Genomic DNA, 16,788 nt, shown 5'->3' on the forward strand with positions numbered 1-16,788 from the left:
GAGGGGAGAGAAGGGGGCCAGGGGCTCCTACCACATGTCTGCTGCTGTGCAGGATGAGATGGTAGAAAAGATAATTATAGCTCAACAATGAGAAGACAGAATGCTGCCCAAGGTGGTGATGCATGCAATCCCAGCTCTCAGGAAGCTGAGGCAGGAGGATTGAGTCCAGATAACCTAGGCTACAAAAGTGAGATGAAATAGTGCAGGTGTTTTGGAAGACAATCTGGCAAATCCCCAGAAGTTTAAACAGAACTACCCATAGGACCCAGCGGTTCCCCAGGAGAAATGAAAGTCAGGGAGGGCTTCATGGAAGGGGTGAGATCGCAGCAGAGCTTCGAACGACGCGAGAGGAAGAGAGGCTTGGAAGAGCGCTGGGCCAGGGGACCTGGGTGTGGTGACGTTACCCAACCTCTGAGAGCCTGCCATGGTTCTGGGGAGTCTCTAAGTGCATTGCAGCAGGAAGAGCTGACAGTTCCTTGTCCCAGAGAGACACTCCACCCTACCCCTCTCTATAGCAGGCAGCTGGGCCTCTTGTTGCAAAAATCCCTAACCTCACACCACCTCACCCCCCTTTCCTAGGACCACACTCGGGTGGTGAGCCCCATCATCGATGTCATCAGTCTGGACAATTTTGCCTACCTTGCAGCATCTGCTGACCTGCGTGGAGGTGAGTCCTATCCCAGGGGACAGGTGCTAGGCCTGAAAAGCAGGCAGGTGAGGGCAGGCAAAATCTCCGGCTTCATGCCCTTCAGAGTCTCACCCTGCCAATCTTTCCTTCTGAAGAAAAAAACAAGGAAGCGGGGGGAGGGGGGAACTGGTGGAACCCTGAATTTGAGGGCATAGGGCCAGGGTTAGCCATTGCAAGACCCTGGTACAGTCAGTGGCAGGGCCAGGCCAGTTACTCATCTTTCCTTTGCCCAAACATAGGCTCGCCCTTCCCAAATGCTACCAATCCAGAGACCACGGCCACAGGTCCTGGCAGACGTTGTGATGTGTGCTGTCTGGAGGGGAGGGGCAGGGCAGAGAGTCTGTGGCCTAATACATACATCCCAGAGGTGGCCACAGGGGGTGTCAGCCCTGAAATGTGGTTCTTTATGAAGACTGACTAGTTGGCATTGAGATGGGCTAGAAGCTACAGCAGTGGTTGGGAAATATGACTTAGTGTGAAAGTATCAAATATCTCGTGCATACATTTGTATTGATTTCATGCTGAGATGGTTTGGTTTTATTGCATTAAGAATATTTTATTCAGGGGCCTGGAGAGATGGCTCAGCAGTTAAGGTGCTTACCTGAAATACCTAGTGACCTGGGGTTTGATTCCCTAGTACCCATATAAAGCCAGATATACAAAGTGGTATATGCATTTGGAGTTCATTTGTGGTGGCTAGGGGTCCTGGTGCACCTATTCTCTCTCTCTCCTTGAAAATAAATAAACAAAATATTTTTTAAAGAATATTTTATTCAGCTGGGCATGGTGGTACATGCCTTTAATTTCAGTACTCAGGAGGCAGAGGTAGGAGGATAGCTGTGATTTTGAGGCTACCCTGAAACTACATAGTGAATTCTAGGTTAGCCTTGGCTAGAGCAGGATACTACCTCAAAAAAACAAAAAGTAGGGCTGGAGAGATGGCTTAGCAGTTAAGCGCTTGCCTGTGAAGTCTAAGGACCCTGGTTCAAGGCTCAATTCCCCAGGACCCACGTAAGCTACAAGGTGGCGCATACATCTGGAGTTCGTTTGCAGTGGCTAGAGGTCCTGGCGTGCCCATTCTCTCTCTCTGCCTCTTTCTTTATTGCCCTCAAATAAACAAACAAGAATAAGAAAATATTTTACTCATATTACCTAATCTATTCTTTTTTCTTTCATATGATTCCTGTACATTTTGAATATCATGTGGCTTACCTTATTATTTATTTATCTTTAATATTTTATTTATTTATTTGAGAGAGAGAGAATAGGTATGTAGGGATTCTAGCCATCTTGTGCATCTGGGTTACATGGCTACTAGGGAATCAAACCTGGGTCTTTAGGCTTCACAGGCAAGCACTGTAACTGCTAAGCCATCTCTCCAGCCCTGTTTATTTATTTTTGAGGAATGGTCCCTCTCTAGCCCAGACCAACCTGGGACTCACAGCCATTTCCCTGCCTTATCCTCCCAAGTGTTAAGATTATAGAAGTGGACCACTATAATCTACACCTTATGATTCTTTTTTTCTAAAGTTATTTATTTGAGAGAGAGAAGGAGTCAGATAGATAGAAAGAGAGAATGCGTGCACCAGGCCTCAATTGCTAAGCCATCCTTCCAGCCCTGTCATGAACACATTTTAAGCCTTCATCAGCTCCATGAGCTTTCGGCTACTCCACTGGGCCATTCAAACGTAGGACATTTCCAACAGTGCAGAAAGACCTGTTGGATGCTACTGGTCTAGAGGAGCTGTTGCTGGGAGCTAGTGAGCATGGGGGAGTAGATGTTCACTAAATAGACACAAATGTGAGTTAGAGCCTGAGGTCAGGTGGGATTCTGATGGGATCCAGGCATTTTCCTCCTTAGGGCCTTTGTGTTTACTGCTGCTCCTGCCTGAACATTCTGTTTCCCAGATACCTTCACGAATCCATCCTTCACTCAATTCTCTACTCAAAAGTCACTAGGGGGCTTACATGGGGTTCTGGGGAATTGAACCTGGGTCTTTTGACTTTGTAGGCAAATGCCTTCACTGCTAAGTCATCTCTCTAGACCATGCATTTATTTCTTCAGCTTTGTAGTATCTATTCTGCCAGGGTGGGCAGCCTAGGAGCTAGCAGCTTGCCTCGTTCTGAACAAAGAGTCATGGTATAGGGAGTCCAGGCCCTCCATGAGTAGTTCTGATGTAGACATACTGAGGGTCAGTGGCAAGGAGTCATCAGTCTTCTGTGGGCTCTCTCCTAAGCCTGAGCTCACCCTGCTGTACCCCTAGGGTTCGACTGGAGCCTGCACTTCAAGTGGGAGCAGATCCCGCTGGAGCAGAAGATGACTCGGACAGATCCCACCAAGCCTATCAGGTCAGGTGCCATGGGCTCTGGGGAGTCCCTTCCTGGGTTGGGGGCCTGGGAGGCTGTATCATCAGCAGGGTCCCTGTAAGAGTTCAGTCTATGCGCTGACTCCGCCCTGAATCCTCCGACCTACCTATAGGGAGGCAGAGATTACAGAGGCCACAGGAATCGTTGTGAGGGCCCCTGAGCTGGCCAGGCCTCCTGTCTCAGTGACCATAGATAGGGATTTGAAGACAAATGGCCTGGGGTTTTGGAACCGGAAGAGCAATACCTAGCTTCTCCAGCTCATGGTTGACTCTTTTCTTTCTTTGTCCCCAGAACGCCTGTAATAGCCGGAGGAATCTTTGTGATTGACAAGTCCTGGTTTAACCACTTGGGAAAATATGATGCTCAGATGGACATTTGGGGAGGAGAAAATTTCGGTGAGTCAGGAAACAATGACAGTAAGAATACAACAGCAAGAAATGCATTCGATGCTTGAGGCCCTGGTCTAAGGACTTGGTACCTATTAAGTTATTTCATTCTTTTTTTAAATGTAAACTTTTTCTCATTTTTCTTTATTTGAGAGAGAGAAAAATAGGCAGGGGGAAAGACACACACACACACACACACACACACACTCACACACACAGACACACACACAGAGAGAGAGAGAGAGAGAGAGAGAGAGAGAGAGAGAGAGAATGGGCATGCCAGGGCCTCCAACCACTGCAAACAAACTCCAGATGCGTGCGCCCCTGTAGGCGAGTGCCTTAACCACTAAGCTACTTCTCCAGCCCTTTAATTCTTTCTTTCTTTTTTTTTTTTTTTGTAGGGGGACTGGAGTGATGGCTTAGCAGTTAAGGCAATTGTCTGTGAAGCCTAGGGACCCAGGTTCAATTCTCCAGGTCCCACATTAGCCAGATGCAAGGTGGCATATGCATCTGGAGTTCATTTGCAGTAGCTGAAGGCTCTGGCATACCCATTCTCTTTCTGCCTCTCTCTCTCTCTCTTTCTCTATCTGCTTCTCTGTCTTTCTATCTCTCAAATAAATAAATAAAATTTAAAAACCAAAAAAAAAAAAAAAGTACAGAGGAGCTGGGTATGGTGGTGCATGCCTTTAATTCCAGCACTTGGGAGGCAGAGGTAGGAGAGTCACTGAGAGTTCGAGGCCACCCTGAGACTACATAGTGAATTCCAGGCCAGCTGGGACTAGAGTAAGGTCCTACCTCAAAACAAAAACAAAAATAAACAAACAAACAAAAGTCCCACAGGCACCGAGAGGTAAAGCAATCTGTACTAAGCTGCACAGCTAGACAAAAGTTGAGATGCACAAGGGAGCCTTGTGGCTGGACATGAGCAGAGGGAACACATGACTGGACACAGACGTGGCCGCTTCCCTGCCAGGAGGGCTGGGGAGGGATGCAGCAGGGGCTGATGGCCACATGTGCCTCCAAGCTGTTTGGTGCTGGCCAAGTTAAGTCTCCTTGGGCCTCAGTTTCCTCCAGAGCTTGTTATGAGAAAGGAGTGAGATGATAGTTAACGTGATTGGCACAGAGGTGTGGCTACTGTCATTGGAACGCTGCGGCCCAGGAGAGTGGGAGGGACCTGGCTTTCCTGAAGCAGTGTGACAGAGTGGGAGCAGAGCCACATGCTTCAGGGAGGACTTCCATGGATTGGCTGTCTCCCCACTGTCCTGCCAGGGCACCACGGTCACCAAGCTCTGACTGTAGGTGGGCTGGTGTCAGTTAACTTTTGGAAGCCCAGTTTCTTTCCTCGTGAAGAGGAAAGGGAAGGACTCTGCTTCTCACAATGCTGGTGAAATGGCGATGGCAGTGTGTATAGGAACAGACCCCAGCAGGGCACAGATGGTAACCCTTTATGGGTTTTTCACTAGGCACCAGATTCAAGGATTAGGCGGGACAGGGCTGGGTGGCCTTGTGATCATAGGGAGCTGTAGCCACTCTCAGTTCTAAAAAATGGGGGAGGGGATACCCCCTGGCAATGGTGTGTGTCCCCCTTGGGTGTGTGTGATGTCATCCATCCTCCCTCTAATCAGCTGCTGCCTCCTGCTGGCAGAATCGCCCTAGGGCAAGAAGCACAGGGGCTCAGTGTGCACGGAAGTCTCCCAGACAGAAGTCAGAGAGGACAGAGAGTCATCCTGGGGTCCCTGGGAGCAAGAGCAGGTTTGGGGCAGTTTGTGAGATACAGAGACAGGGTCCCGCTCTTGCACATCTTCCCAGGGTCTCCTTATCCATCTCGACCAGGTGTCTTTTGAGTGGTTAGTCTGCCTAGTGGTCTCTTACCCATTTGACACGTGGGAAACTGACATGACTGCTTTCAGTCAGGAAATGCCACGTGTGAGGGGTGTTCGCGGCAACTGGCAGATCCTCTGAAGGGTCTGAGATGCTAGGAGCGGGGTCCTCTCCTCTCCCTCCCTACCCCCCAGGAGCACAGGTGTGCACAGCAGCAAAAGCAGGCCTGAGCCTCTGCCCACCAACCACAGAGAAGCAGGCCCAGGAGTTTCCTCTCCTAAGTCACTCTTGGAACTGTTTCTAGGCAGGCATTTGGAGGAGTAAATTCTGGAAGCTAGGGTGCCATGACCGTTGTATTTTGACCCCCTTTCATACGTTTGGGGCCAAAGTGACCCCTTTGTTCTGGGGCCTCAGCCTAAAGTCTTCTTTGGCAGAGCTGGTTTCCTGTAAAGACATCTCGGGCCCAACTTTCCCTGCGTGGAGACACTCTTTCCTTTCTTTCTTATCCTAGTTTTTTTTTGTTGTTTTTTTTTTCTTTTAGGTTGAGGACTGATAGAAAAACCAGTGAATGATCAAATAGCTCACTTCAAACCCTGCCTGAGGCTAGGGCTCAGGGACTCGGGAACTTGAAAGGCAAAATGTGGAGTGGTTCTGGCGAGGGTTTTGTTTCTTCGCAGAAGTTCAAAGAAGATTCTAGGCTGGCTGCAGTGCTCAGAGGGTCAGCTAGCTGCAGGACAGTTTTGTGCCCGGAGACTCCTGTCTCTGAGGGCCCTGAGCCTTTCATATTGTTCCTTTGTTGACAGATGGGAGACATCCAAAGTGAGACATGCTCCTGTCTCCTGAGACATCTGTCCTCAGCCCAGAAGACTCCTTAGTGGGACTGGCAGATGCAAAAGCCTCAGGGGTCACCTTAGAATCATGTCTTTCTTCTACTCAAACCTGCAGGGACCCCCATGTCCTTCAGAGCCATGCTCAGAGTCTTTTCCCTGGGTCCCAGACCCTACCCTGTTAGCCATTTTCCCCAGATCTCATCCAGGAACTCCATACCATCTCCCACTGCTCTGGGCCTTCCTAACTCTACTGCCCCCCTCCCCCCAGGCCTCCTTGCTGCCCTTGAACCTACAGCCTTGCCTATTCCTCTGGGCATATGCTCTTGCTTGTCCCTTACCTGGAAAGTTTATCTCCTGGTAGCCACATGACTCACTCCCTTGCATGTGTCAGGTCTTCTCTCCAATGACCTCTTTTCAGTGAGGACAGCCCAAGTCATCCTAATGAAAAAAAAATGTAGCCAACCCAAACTCCACGGTCCCTCTCCAGCCTTCCTCTGTTGAATTTTTCTCCCATGCTCTTCTCACCTTCCAATATGCTCTTGATTCTACACATTTGCTTGTTTTTTTTTTGTATGTGTACGTGTGGTCTGTGTGTGTGTGTGTGTGTGTGTGTGTGTGTGTGTGTGTGTGTGTATACATACATATATATATATGGAGAGAGAGAGAGTCATATGTGTGCCGGTACGCATGTGGAGGCCAAGGTTGATTGCCATTATCTTCCTCCATCGCTCTGTACTTTATCTATTGAGACAGAATCTCTCACTGAACCCAGCGCTCACCTGCTCAGCTGGTCTAGCTAGCCAGCCTGCCCTGGGGAGCTGTCTGTGTCGGCCTTCTCAGAGCTGGGACAGCAGGCATGAGCCATCATGCCCAGCATTAAGATTGGTTCTGAGGGTGCAAGTGCAGGAACTCATGCTTGCTCAGTAAGTACGTTTACCCACAGAGCCACCTCCCAGCCCTGGATGCATTTGTTTGTTTTGTTTGTTCCCCCTCTTTCCTGGGTTCCTGTCTCCCCTACTCGAGTTTAAGAGACCCAAACAGTGCGTGGCACCTGATAGGTGCCCAGTGAAAGTTTGCTGAATGAACTAGAGAATCATATTCAGGGCTGGAGAGATGGCTTAGTGGTTAACGCTTTTTGCCTGCAAAGGCAAAGGACCTCGGTTCGATTCCCCAGGACCCACATTAGCCAGATGTACAAGGTGGCGCATGCGTCTGGAGTTTGTCTGCAGTGGCAGAGGCCCTGGTGTGCCTGTTCTTTCTCTATCTACCTCTCTCTCTCCTTTCTCTCTTCTCTCTCTCGCTCTCAAATAAGTAAATAAATAAGTAAAATAAAATATTTTAAAAATGTGGCTTGCTCAAAGGACCGAGATTCAATTCCCCAGGACCCATGTAAGCCAAATGCACAAGGTGGCACTTGCATCTGGAGTTCATTTGCAGGGGCTGGAGACCTTGGCATGCCCATTCTCTCTCTCTCTCTCAATCTTTCTCTCTCTATGCCTCTCTCTCTCTCTCTCAAATAAAATAAAATAAAATAAAATTTTGAAAAACAAAAATAAATAAAACTTTAAAAAGAATGACCATTAAGGCAATTATTCGATTATAAAGCTGACACATGACAAAGTTAAAAACTACAGAATTTATTCAGATTTTACAATGGTCTTTGTGGCTAAGAGTGATGTGTATTGCTTGTACTTCTGATACAGTGACATTGACTCAGAGGTGGGTGCTCATAAATTAAATATTAATTAGGTTCTTTATTACCAGCTACTTGTTATGCTATTCTGCGTTTATGTTTCATGTAGTTTGTCTTTTTTATTTATTTTTAGTTTGCCTTTATGTGCAATCAAATTTATGTCCATTAAATGTCCCAAAGCATATAGATAGACATTAAAATAATACTAAATTGCTAAAATCATATTTACAATATATTTAAAATAATGCATCTCTAAGTTTTTGGCTTAATGCTTGTTCATGCTTACTGCAACAGTTTTAAAGTTACCTTCTAAATATATATGATGACTTAAATCTTTAACAAATTAATTAATTTGGATTTATTAACAAGCCACAGGACTGTTCGTGTATTTTTGCCTACATTTATAATTGTTATACTTTCTGTAAAATCCAGTTTGCTGGGTTTTCATTTTAATTTCTAAATTATAACAATAAAAATACTAATAAAAAAATTTGGCTTGCTGGACAAAATGTAAACTTCATGTTGCAATTACAACTGAGTAGTAAATAGGGTGTGACTTAGGAGAGGCCATTTGACACAGATGAACTTCACAATCTATATATGTATGTATTTGAGAGAAAGAAGAAGAGGCAGATAGGGAGAGAGAATGGTACATCAGGGCCTTCAGCCACTGCAAACGAACTCCAGATTCATGTGCTACCTTATGTATCTGGCTTACATGAGTACTAGGGAATAGAACCTGGATCCTTAGGTTTCGCAGGCAAGCACCTTAACCACTAGGTCATCTCTCCAGCCCATGATCCTTATTTTAAAAAACAGTAAAATCATTGATACATACCTCTAGTCTCAGCACTGGGGACTCTGAGGCAGGAGGATTGCTTGAGCCCAGGAGTGTGAGAATAGCATGTGCCCCATAGTGGGGCTCTCCCAAATAAAACAAAATAAAAAAAAAAAAAGCAAGCTGGGGATGGAGAGGTGGCTCAGTGGCTAATGCATTTGCTCGCAAAGCCTGATGGCCTGGGTTCAATTCCCCAGTACCCATGTGAAGCCAGATGCACAAAGTGGCACATACTTGTGGAGTTATTTTGCAGCAGCAAGAGGTTCTGGTGTGCCTATTCTCTCATGAAAATAAATAAATAAGTAATTTTTTTTTCTTTTTGGTTTTTCATGATAGGATGGCGCTCTAGCCCAGGCTGACCTGGAATTCACTATGTAGTCTCAGGGTGGCCTAGAACTCATGGTGATCCTCCTACCTCTGCCTCCTGAGTGCTGGGATTAAAGACGTGTGCCACCACGCCTGGCAAAATAAATAAAAATATTTTTTATAAAGTGATCTTATAATCTTATCTCACAAGAGGCTAAGGCCGATGGATTCTGAGAATTCAAGCCTGGTTTACAAAGTATGACTCTGTCTTAACCAAACAGAAAGGTGGTGCTGGGAAATTGCTCAGTGGTTAAAGGCCCTTGCTTGCAAAGACTGCCAGCCCAGGTTCAATTCTTCAGCACCTGTGGAAAGCTGGATGCAAAGTGGTACATGCATCTGAGATCCCAAAGTGCCTATGACGATGGCAGGCAGAGCCTGGAGAACCTGAGCTCTTACGCCAGCTAGTCTGACATTCCTCTGTAGGCTGGCAATTCATTTGTGGTGGAAGTAGACCTTATCTCAAAGGAGGGAGCACAGACACCTCAAAGTTGTCCTGTGACAGCCACACCACGGCATGTGCACACGCATGCACGTGCACACACACATTGACTAATTAATTATAAAATAAAACAGGAAGACAATAAAAGAAATAATAATCTGACTTTGTATGGTTTTGAGAATTAGATAATGAATGTAAACAGCATGGTGCAAAGTAGATGCTCAGTGAACAGATGGTGGCTATTGTTATTCGCATACCTATTGTTGATAAAAATAATTCGTAACAGTATGGATGGTGTGGGCTGAAATGAAACATAACAAAGTTAGTCTGGCAGAAATGGAACCAGGATGTGGATCTTCTGTCCCCAGCTTTTTTCCCCTATTTTATGTATTTATTTATTTGAGAGAGAGAAAGGCAGATAGAGTAGAGAGAAAATGGGCACACCAGGGCCTCCAGCCATTATAAACAAACTCCAGATACATGTGCCACCTTGTGCATCTGGCTTACCTGGGTACTGGGGAATTGAACCTGGGTCTTTAGACTTTACAGGCAAGCACCTTAACCACTGAGCAATATCAGTCCCTAGGTTTTTTTTGGGGTGGTGTTAGTTTTTCAAGGTTGAGTCTCGCTCTAGCCCAGGATGACTTGGAATTCACTCTGTAATCTCAGGGTGGCCTAGAACTCATGGTGCTCCTTCTACCTCAGCCTCCTGAGTGCTGGGATTAAAGGTGTGCACCACTACATCCAGCTTCTGGAGCTAGTTTTTAAATATATTTAATTAAATTAATTTATTTATTTGAGAGAAAGAGAGAGAGAATGGGCATACCAGGGCCTCCAGCTCTGCAAACAAACTCCAAATGCATGCACCTCCTTGTGCATCTGACTTACATGGGTCCTGGGGAATCGAACCAGGGTCCTTTGACTTTGCAGGCAAGCACCTTAACTGCTAAGCCATCTTCTCTAGCCCTTCTGTCCCTAGTTTTAAACTTTACTTGCTGAGGCCAGCTGCACAGCTCTGGCTGGCAAATGAATGGATAGCTCACCATTTATAGGCGGACCTAGGGAAGTCCATTATGACCAGTGTTGTGTGTGCCAAGGAGCACTCCTGGCCCTGAGCCCTAGCTGGATGCTCAGTGCACATGGCTCGCCAGAATGCACGGAATTCCCCCTTCCTCCATTCCTGCTTTGTTAGTCTCTGGGAGGGGCCCAAAGAGCCATGCCAGGTGAGAGTTTCTGGCCTGGCTGGGGACCACAAGGGTCCTTAGAGCCAAGTGGACACTGGGAAGAGCGACCAAAGACAGTCACTTTAAAAAAAAATTATGAATTTTCTGGACAAGGAAGGAGGTACTTTACAAAGTATTCGGCTGGGGAGGTAATATGAAGAGAGAATGTGAGGTTCAGCCAGGTGTCCAGGTGGATCCAAACCACAAAAGGGGACTGGTGAATGAAAACCTGAGGTAAAGTCTCTGAGTAGAAATAGAGTAACAGCTTCTTGCATCTCCTAACACCAGTAGGGACCTCAGTCATTTACAAACAGTTCTTCTGGTTCCATCAGCACCCTCAGAAGGAAGTGCACCTCTAGAAGACCAAAGATAGCTTGATAAGAAATCCCTAGAGGCAGACGTAGGCCAGCCAGCCAGAGATGGCACTGTGGATGGTCGGTTTCTGGCCCTCACAGGTGCCCAGAACTGGCCAGCCAACATACGTACATACGTGTTCTTCTTTAGCTTATATCTGGCTGAGGCCTTGAGCACAGGGCTGGAAATGACGCTGCTGTTTCGTGTCGTTTTCTTTCTGCCTGTGGTTTCCCCCAGAGGCTCAGCCACAGGGAAAAGTTGCGTGCGCGCGTACATGTGCACACATATTGCAAGAACATACGCTAGGAGTAGACGTGCCCCATTTTCTCAAGCCCAAGATCTCAGACCCCAAGCATGTACCTTCAGGAGAGACCAAAGAGAAAGGGAGCCAGTGACTTCCCACTGTCACCCAGTGGAACCCTGTGGTGGTTTGAATGGAATGTCCCCTAATAGGTATGTATGCATTTTGGATAATTGATCCCTAGCTGGTAGCAATTTGGGGAAGTTGTTGGGCCTTTGGGAGGTGGAGCCTGGCTAGGAGAGGTGTATCGCTGGGAGTAGACCTTAAAGTTTATTAGTCCAGCCCACTGAGTGTTCAGAGCTAGCACGCATGCTCAGGCTGCTTCCTCCCTGCTAATGTCAAGATGTGTCTTAGGCTTCCTGCTCAGCTTCTCATACTTGCCCTCAAGCTGAAATAAGCCCGTCCTCCCATAAGCTACTTCTGTTCAGGTGTTTTGTGTTTTTGAGGCAAACCCAACAGGCTGACTTTTGTTATGAGAGAGAGAGAGAATTGGTGCACAAGGGCCTCTAGCCACTGTACTTGAACTCCAGACATGCGTGCCACCTAGTGCACATGTGTGACCTTGTATGCTTGAGCCATCTTGTGCATCTGGCTTACATGGGACCTGGAGAGTCCAACGTGAGTCTTTAGGCTTTGCAGGCAAGCGCCTTAACCGCTAAGCCATCCGTCCAGCCCCTGGTCAGGTTTCTCAGCCCAGCACTGGGAAGGTAACTACAGCAGAGCCCCGCTGCCTCCTGACGCTACCATCTTCTGCAGAGCTCTCCTTCAGAGTTTGGATGTGCGGTGGCAGCTTAGAGATCGTGCCTTGCAGCCGAGTGGGACATGTCTTCAGGAAGCGGCACCCCTACAACTTCCCCGAAGGCAATGCCCTCACCTATATCAGGTAGGTTCCGGTGGGAAATGCCCTGGAGGAGGCACGGGACCCCAACACTCTAGACACCCTGCAGCCAGGGTCTTTGAGCTGACACCCTGCTTCTCAGCCCTCAGTTTCCTCATTTGCCACTCAAGTTGGAATTCTGGAATTCCATGCACTTCCAGGGGTAGAAGGGTGAAGTTGGGGAGCACTGCCTCTAGGTTTCTCCTGTCTTGACTCCCTGGGTCCATTGAGTCTTGGAAATTGCCTGGATGACTAGTGTGATGCTGATCTCTACTTCATGAACACTAGATGTTGGTTATAGCTGAGGCTCCACACTTGGCCTTGCTATCTGTCCATGCATGTCCCCAGTCACAGAGCGCACTTTATTGCACAGGAGAGCAGGCAGTATCCTGGGAGACGATTTCATAACCCACAGTCAAAGTGAGGGTGGCAGGGGAGGGTGGGAACTGTCTTGATCACCCCTTACTGCTAAGAACAAGCCTTCCCCTCATCTGGCCTCTGCTGGTTTATGTGGGTTTGGAGCAGCATTTCCCACATCTGCCTACTAAATTGTCTAAAATTTTGTTTGGCTTTCTGACCCCATTAATTTTTTTAATTAAAGTTTTTTTTCTTTATTTATTTGAGAAAGAGAGGTAGATAGAGAGAGAACAGGTGCACTGGGGCCTCTAGCCACTGCAGACAAACTCTAGATGCATGCGTCACCATGTGCATCTGGCTTACATGGGTCCTGGGTAATTGAACCTGGTTCCCTAGGCTTAGCAGGCAAGTGCCTTAACCACTAAGGCATCTCTCCAGTCCCCATTCCATTTTTATAGTAAAAGTCACACATGTTTACTGCAGACACTCAGGCAGGACCAATACAAGTAAATATACATATTCATACTAGATATTTATTCCTTATATTAGTACCAAGAAAAAATGGAAGTCGCTTTCATCCATTCTTTCTCCTGTTCAGTCCATTTCTTTTCAAAACTAATTACTGCTGATAGTGGTTAGCCTATCATTTCAGACCTTTAAATAGAACTAAATACTCTTAATAGATTGCTGGTCTAGCATTTCAGAACTTTAAATATATTTTTACGCATGCAGCTGATATATAAAGACCCATTCACCTCCCCATTGTGTTAAGGGGGTCCTGCTGTGAGCTTCTCTAGTGGCATGCCTATATGGACCCCAGCACTGTGCCTCAGATGTCCTATCCATCAGTGTTATTAGTCATGGCCTTTTTTGTCAAGGCTTCACCTCACCGTCATGTAGAAATAGTTATTCTCCTGATGAAAGACATTTAGAGGGGCTAGAGAGATGGCTCAACAGTTAAAGGCACTTTACTTGCAAAGACTGATGGCCTAGATTTTATACCCCAGTACCCACAAAAAGGCAGATGCACAAAGTGGTGCATATGTCTGGAATTTGTTGGCAGTAACAAAAGACCCCTTCTCTCTTTCTCTTTCTTTCTTTTACTCTCTCTCTCTCATAAGTAACATTTTTGTGTGCTTTTTTTTTTTTTTTTTTTTTTTTTTGGTTTTTCGAGGTAGGGTCTCACTCTGGTCCAGGCTGACCTGGAATTAACTCTGTAGTCTCAGGGTGGCCTTGAACTCTCGGCAATCCTCCTACCTCTGCCTCCCGAGTGCTGGGATTCAAGGTGTGCGCCACCACGCTCAGCTTTTTTGTGTGCTTTTTATGAGACTGAGAAAAAAAGAGAGAGAGGATTGGCACACCAGGGCCTCCAGCCACTGCAATCAAACTACAGATGTGCGTGTGACATCTTGTGCGCATGTGCGACCTTGCACACTTGCGTCACCTTGTGTGTCTTTCTTACATGGTATCTGGAGAGCCAAACATGGGTTCTTGGGCTTCATAGGCTCCTTAACCGCTAAGCCATCTCTCTAGCCCAAAATATTTTTAAAAAGATATTTAGGTTGTCACTAGTGTTTCATTAAACAATTATGCTTATTTTTTTCCAACCAAAATGAGGATCTCACTCTAGCTCAGGCTGACCTGGAATTTACCATGTAGTCTCAGGGTGTCCTTGAACTCATGGTAATCTCATACCTCTGCCTCCCAAGTGCTGGGATTAAGGGTGTGCGCCACTGTGTCTGGCTACAACTATTCTCATACGTATCTTTTGCACCTACAAGCAGGTATTTCAGAAGAACAGCTTCCTTTAAACGGATAGCCAGGATAAAACATACACACAAAGTTCATGGGCACTGACAAATTGTCCTCTAGAAAGACAGTACTAATTTACATGTCCCATCAATATTGCTTTGCATTTACTTCTGGAATTCTCATTGCTCCGGGCTGCACAGAGCTCAACCTTTCTTAAATATATGTTGTTGAACTGGAGGGATGGCTCAGTCACTAAGGTAAAAGCATGAAGCTCTGCATTCACCCCTGGAACCTTCCCCCCACACACACTGTAAAACACAGTGGCACATACACAAAATGTCAGGCATGGTGGAATGCAATCGCAGTGTGGGGGAGATGGAGACAGTAGATCCCTGGGGTTCAATGGCCAACCAGTCTAGCCTACTTTGCAAGCTCCAGGCCATTGAGAGAGCCTGCCTAAAAAAACAAGTGGGCAGTGCCTGAGGAATTGTCCTCGGGTCTCTGTATGCACACACACACACACACACACACACACACACACACACACACACACACACAAGTGCACCCTCATAAACATGTACACACAAATATATATATGGTGAAGTATATATTTATCACATACATAATTACAAAAACAGACAAAGAGCCAGGCCTAGTGACACATGCCTGTTAATTCTAGCTATATGGAAGACTGAAGCAGGAAGATTGAAAAGGGTTACAGAGTGAGTTCAGGACCGACTTGAGGGGCTGGAGAGACGGCTTAGCAGTTAAGGTGCCTGCCTGTAAGGCCAAAGGACTCAGGTTTGATTCCCCAGGACCCACGTAAGCCAGATGCATAAGTGGCACATGTGTCTGCAGTTTGTTTGCAGTGGCTAGAGGCCCTGGCATGCTCATTCTCTATCTGTTTCTCCTAAACAAATAATAAAATAAAAAGGATCAATAAAGAGAATGACTTGAGGAGGGCATTACCATGAGATATTGTTTATAATCATGGAAGTTGTTAATAATAATAAAAAGAATGACTTGAGTAACTTAGCAAGACTATGAACCAAAATAAAAAGTAAAATGTGAGCTGTGTGTAGAGTGCTTGCTTACTAGCCACAAGGCCATTGGTTTGATTTCCAGCACTGTTAAAATAAATAAATAAACAAATAAACAGGGCTGGAGAGATGGCTTAGTGGTTAAGGCAATTGCCTGTGAAGCCTAAGGACAATGTTCAATTCCCCAGTACCCACATAAGCCAGATGCACATGTTTGCAGTGGCTGGAGGCCCTGGCATGCTCACTCTGTCTATCTGCCTCTTCCCCTACTCTCAAATAAATAAACAAATAAATAACATAAAAATCATATAAGAACTCACACAGAGGGCTGGAGAGATGACTTAGAGGTTCAGGCACTTGCCTGCAAAGCCAAAGGACCCAGGTTCAGTTCCCCAGGACCCATGTAAACCAGATGCACATGGCATGCATTTGGAGTTTGTTTGCAGTGGCTGGAGGCCCTGACACACCTCTCTCCCCCGCTTCTCTTTCTCCCTGCCTATTTCTCTCTCTCAAATAAATAAATAAATAAATAAGAATTCACACAGAGACTAACCCTTTCACCTTTTTGGTGAGTTTATTCTTCTCTTTCCTTTTCTTTCAGGAACACAAAGCGCACCGCAGAGGTGTGGATGGATGAGTATAAGCAATACTACTACGAGGCCCGGCCCTCAGCCATTGGCAAGGCCTTTGGCAGGTGAGCCTCTCCAACTCCCCCATCTGCCTCCCTCCACCCATGTTTGCACAACCCAGCAAAATACAAAGGGCTGGCATGTGCACAGGGGAGCTCCTCACAATCTCCCTAGCCACAGAGCCCTGACTGTTCGCGCTTCTCTGGGCGCCGGGAGGGAGTGTGATGCAGGCACAAGACCCTGGTCTCCAGGCACCTCACGGGGCACATATAGAAGGCTCACGATGAAAACTTTCATCCAGAGTTGCCTGCAGGGAACGCAGTGTCTGCAGAAGGCATTGTGGGCTTGCCACCACCCCCACCCACAACTTGCGATCTGTCAGCCTGTTTTCCTGCCATGGACTGTGATGAACTATAGTCTAGTTAAGCATTTTCAAAATGCAGATGGGCTGTGAAATCAACTTGTGAATCATGATGAGCATTAAAGAAAGAGAAAAAGAAGAAAAACACTATAGATTAGATTAGTTCAGAACAAAATAAAAAATCAGGGTTGATTGCAATTAAGGATAAGTAGTATTTTGTGGAACACGGTTCAGTTGTGTATGCGCATGTGTGCCTCTGTGGGCTATGCTGCATCACAACATAAGATGTATTTATACCTACTTAAGGTTGTGGCCACCAAAGTTTGAAAATATTGTTAACGATAGGTTGTGAATGAATCATCTTCCCTTGATTTATTTAGATCTATCCTTAAAATTTTTTTGGGGGGGTGGGGCTGGAGAGATGGCTTAGCAGTTAAAGCGCTTGTCTGTGAAGCTTAAGGACCCA

General features: G+C 46.4%; 1 protein-coding gene across 1 annotated transcript in view; it reads left to right on the forward strand.

Moving 5' to 3' along the window:
• Galnt16 (polypeptide N-acetylgalactosaminyltransferase 16) overlaps positions 1-16,788 on the forward strand; it is a 115,744-nt gene that overhangs the window by 88,816 nt on the left and 10,140 nt on the right. The window contains exons 7-11 of the mRNA XM_004649285.2: positions 580-667; positions 2,953-3,037; positions 3,347-3,450; positions 12,063-12,189; positions 15,934-16,026. Of these exons, the coding sequence (XP_004649342.1) occupies positions 580-667; positions 2,953-3,037; positions 3,347-3,450; positions 12,063-12,189; positions 15,934-16,026 (497 nt within the window). The remainder of the gene's footprint in view (positions 1-579; positions 668-2,952; positions 3,038-3,346; positions 3,451-12,062; positions 12,190-15,933; positions 16,027-16,788) is intronic.

This window comes from Jaculus jaculus, chromosome 7, assembly GCF_020740685.1.
Source record: "Jaculus jaculus isolate mJacJac1 chromosome 7, mJacJac1.mat.Y.cur, whole genome shotgun sequence".
Classification (NCBI taxonomy): Eukaryota; Metazoa; Chordata; class Mammalia; order Rodentia; family Dipodidae; genus Jaculus; species Jaculus jaculus.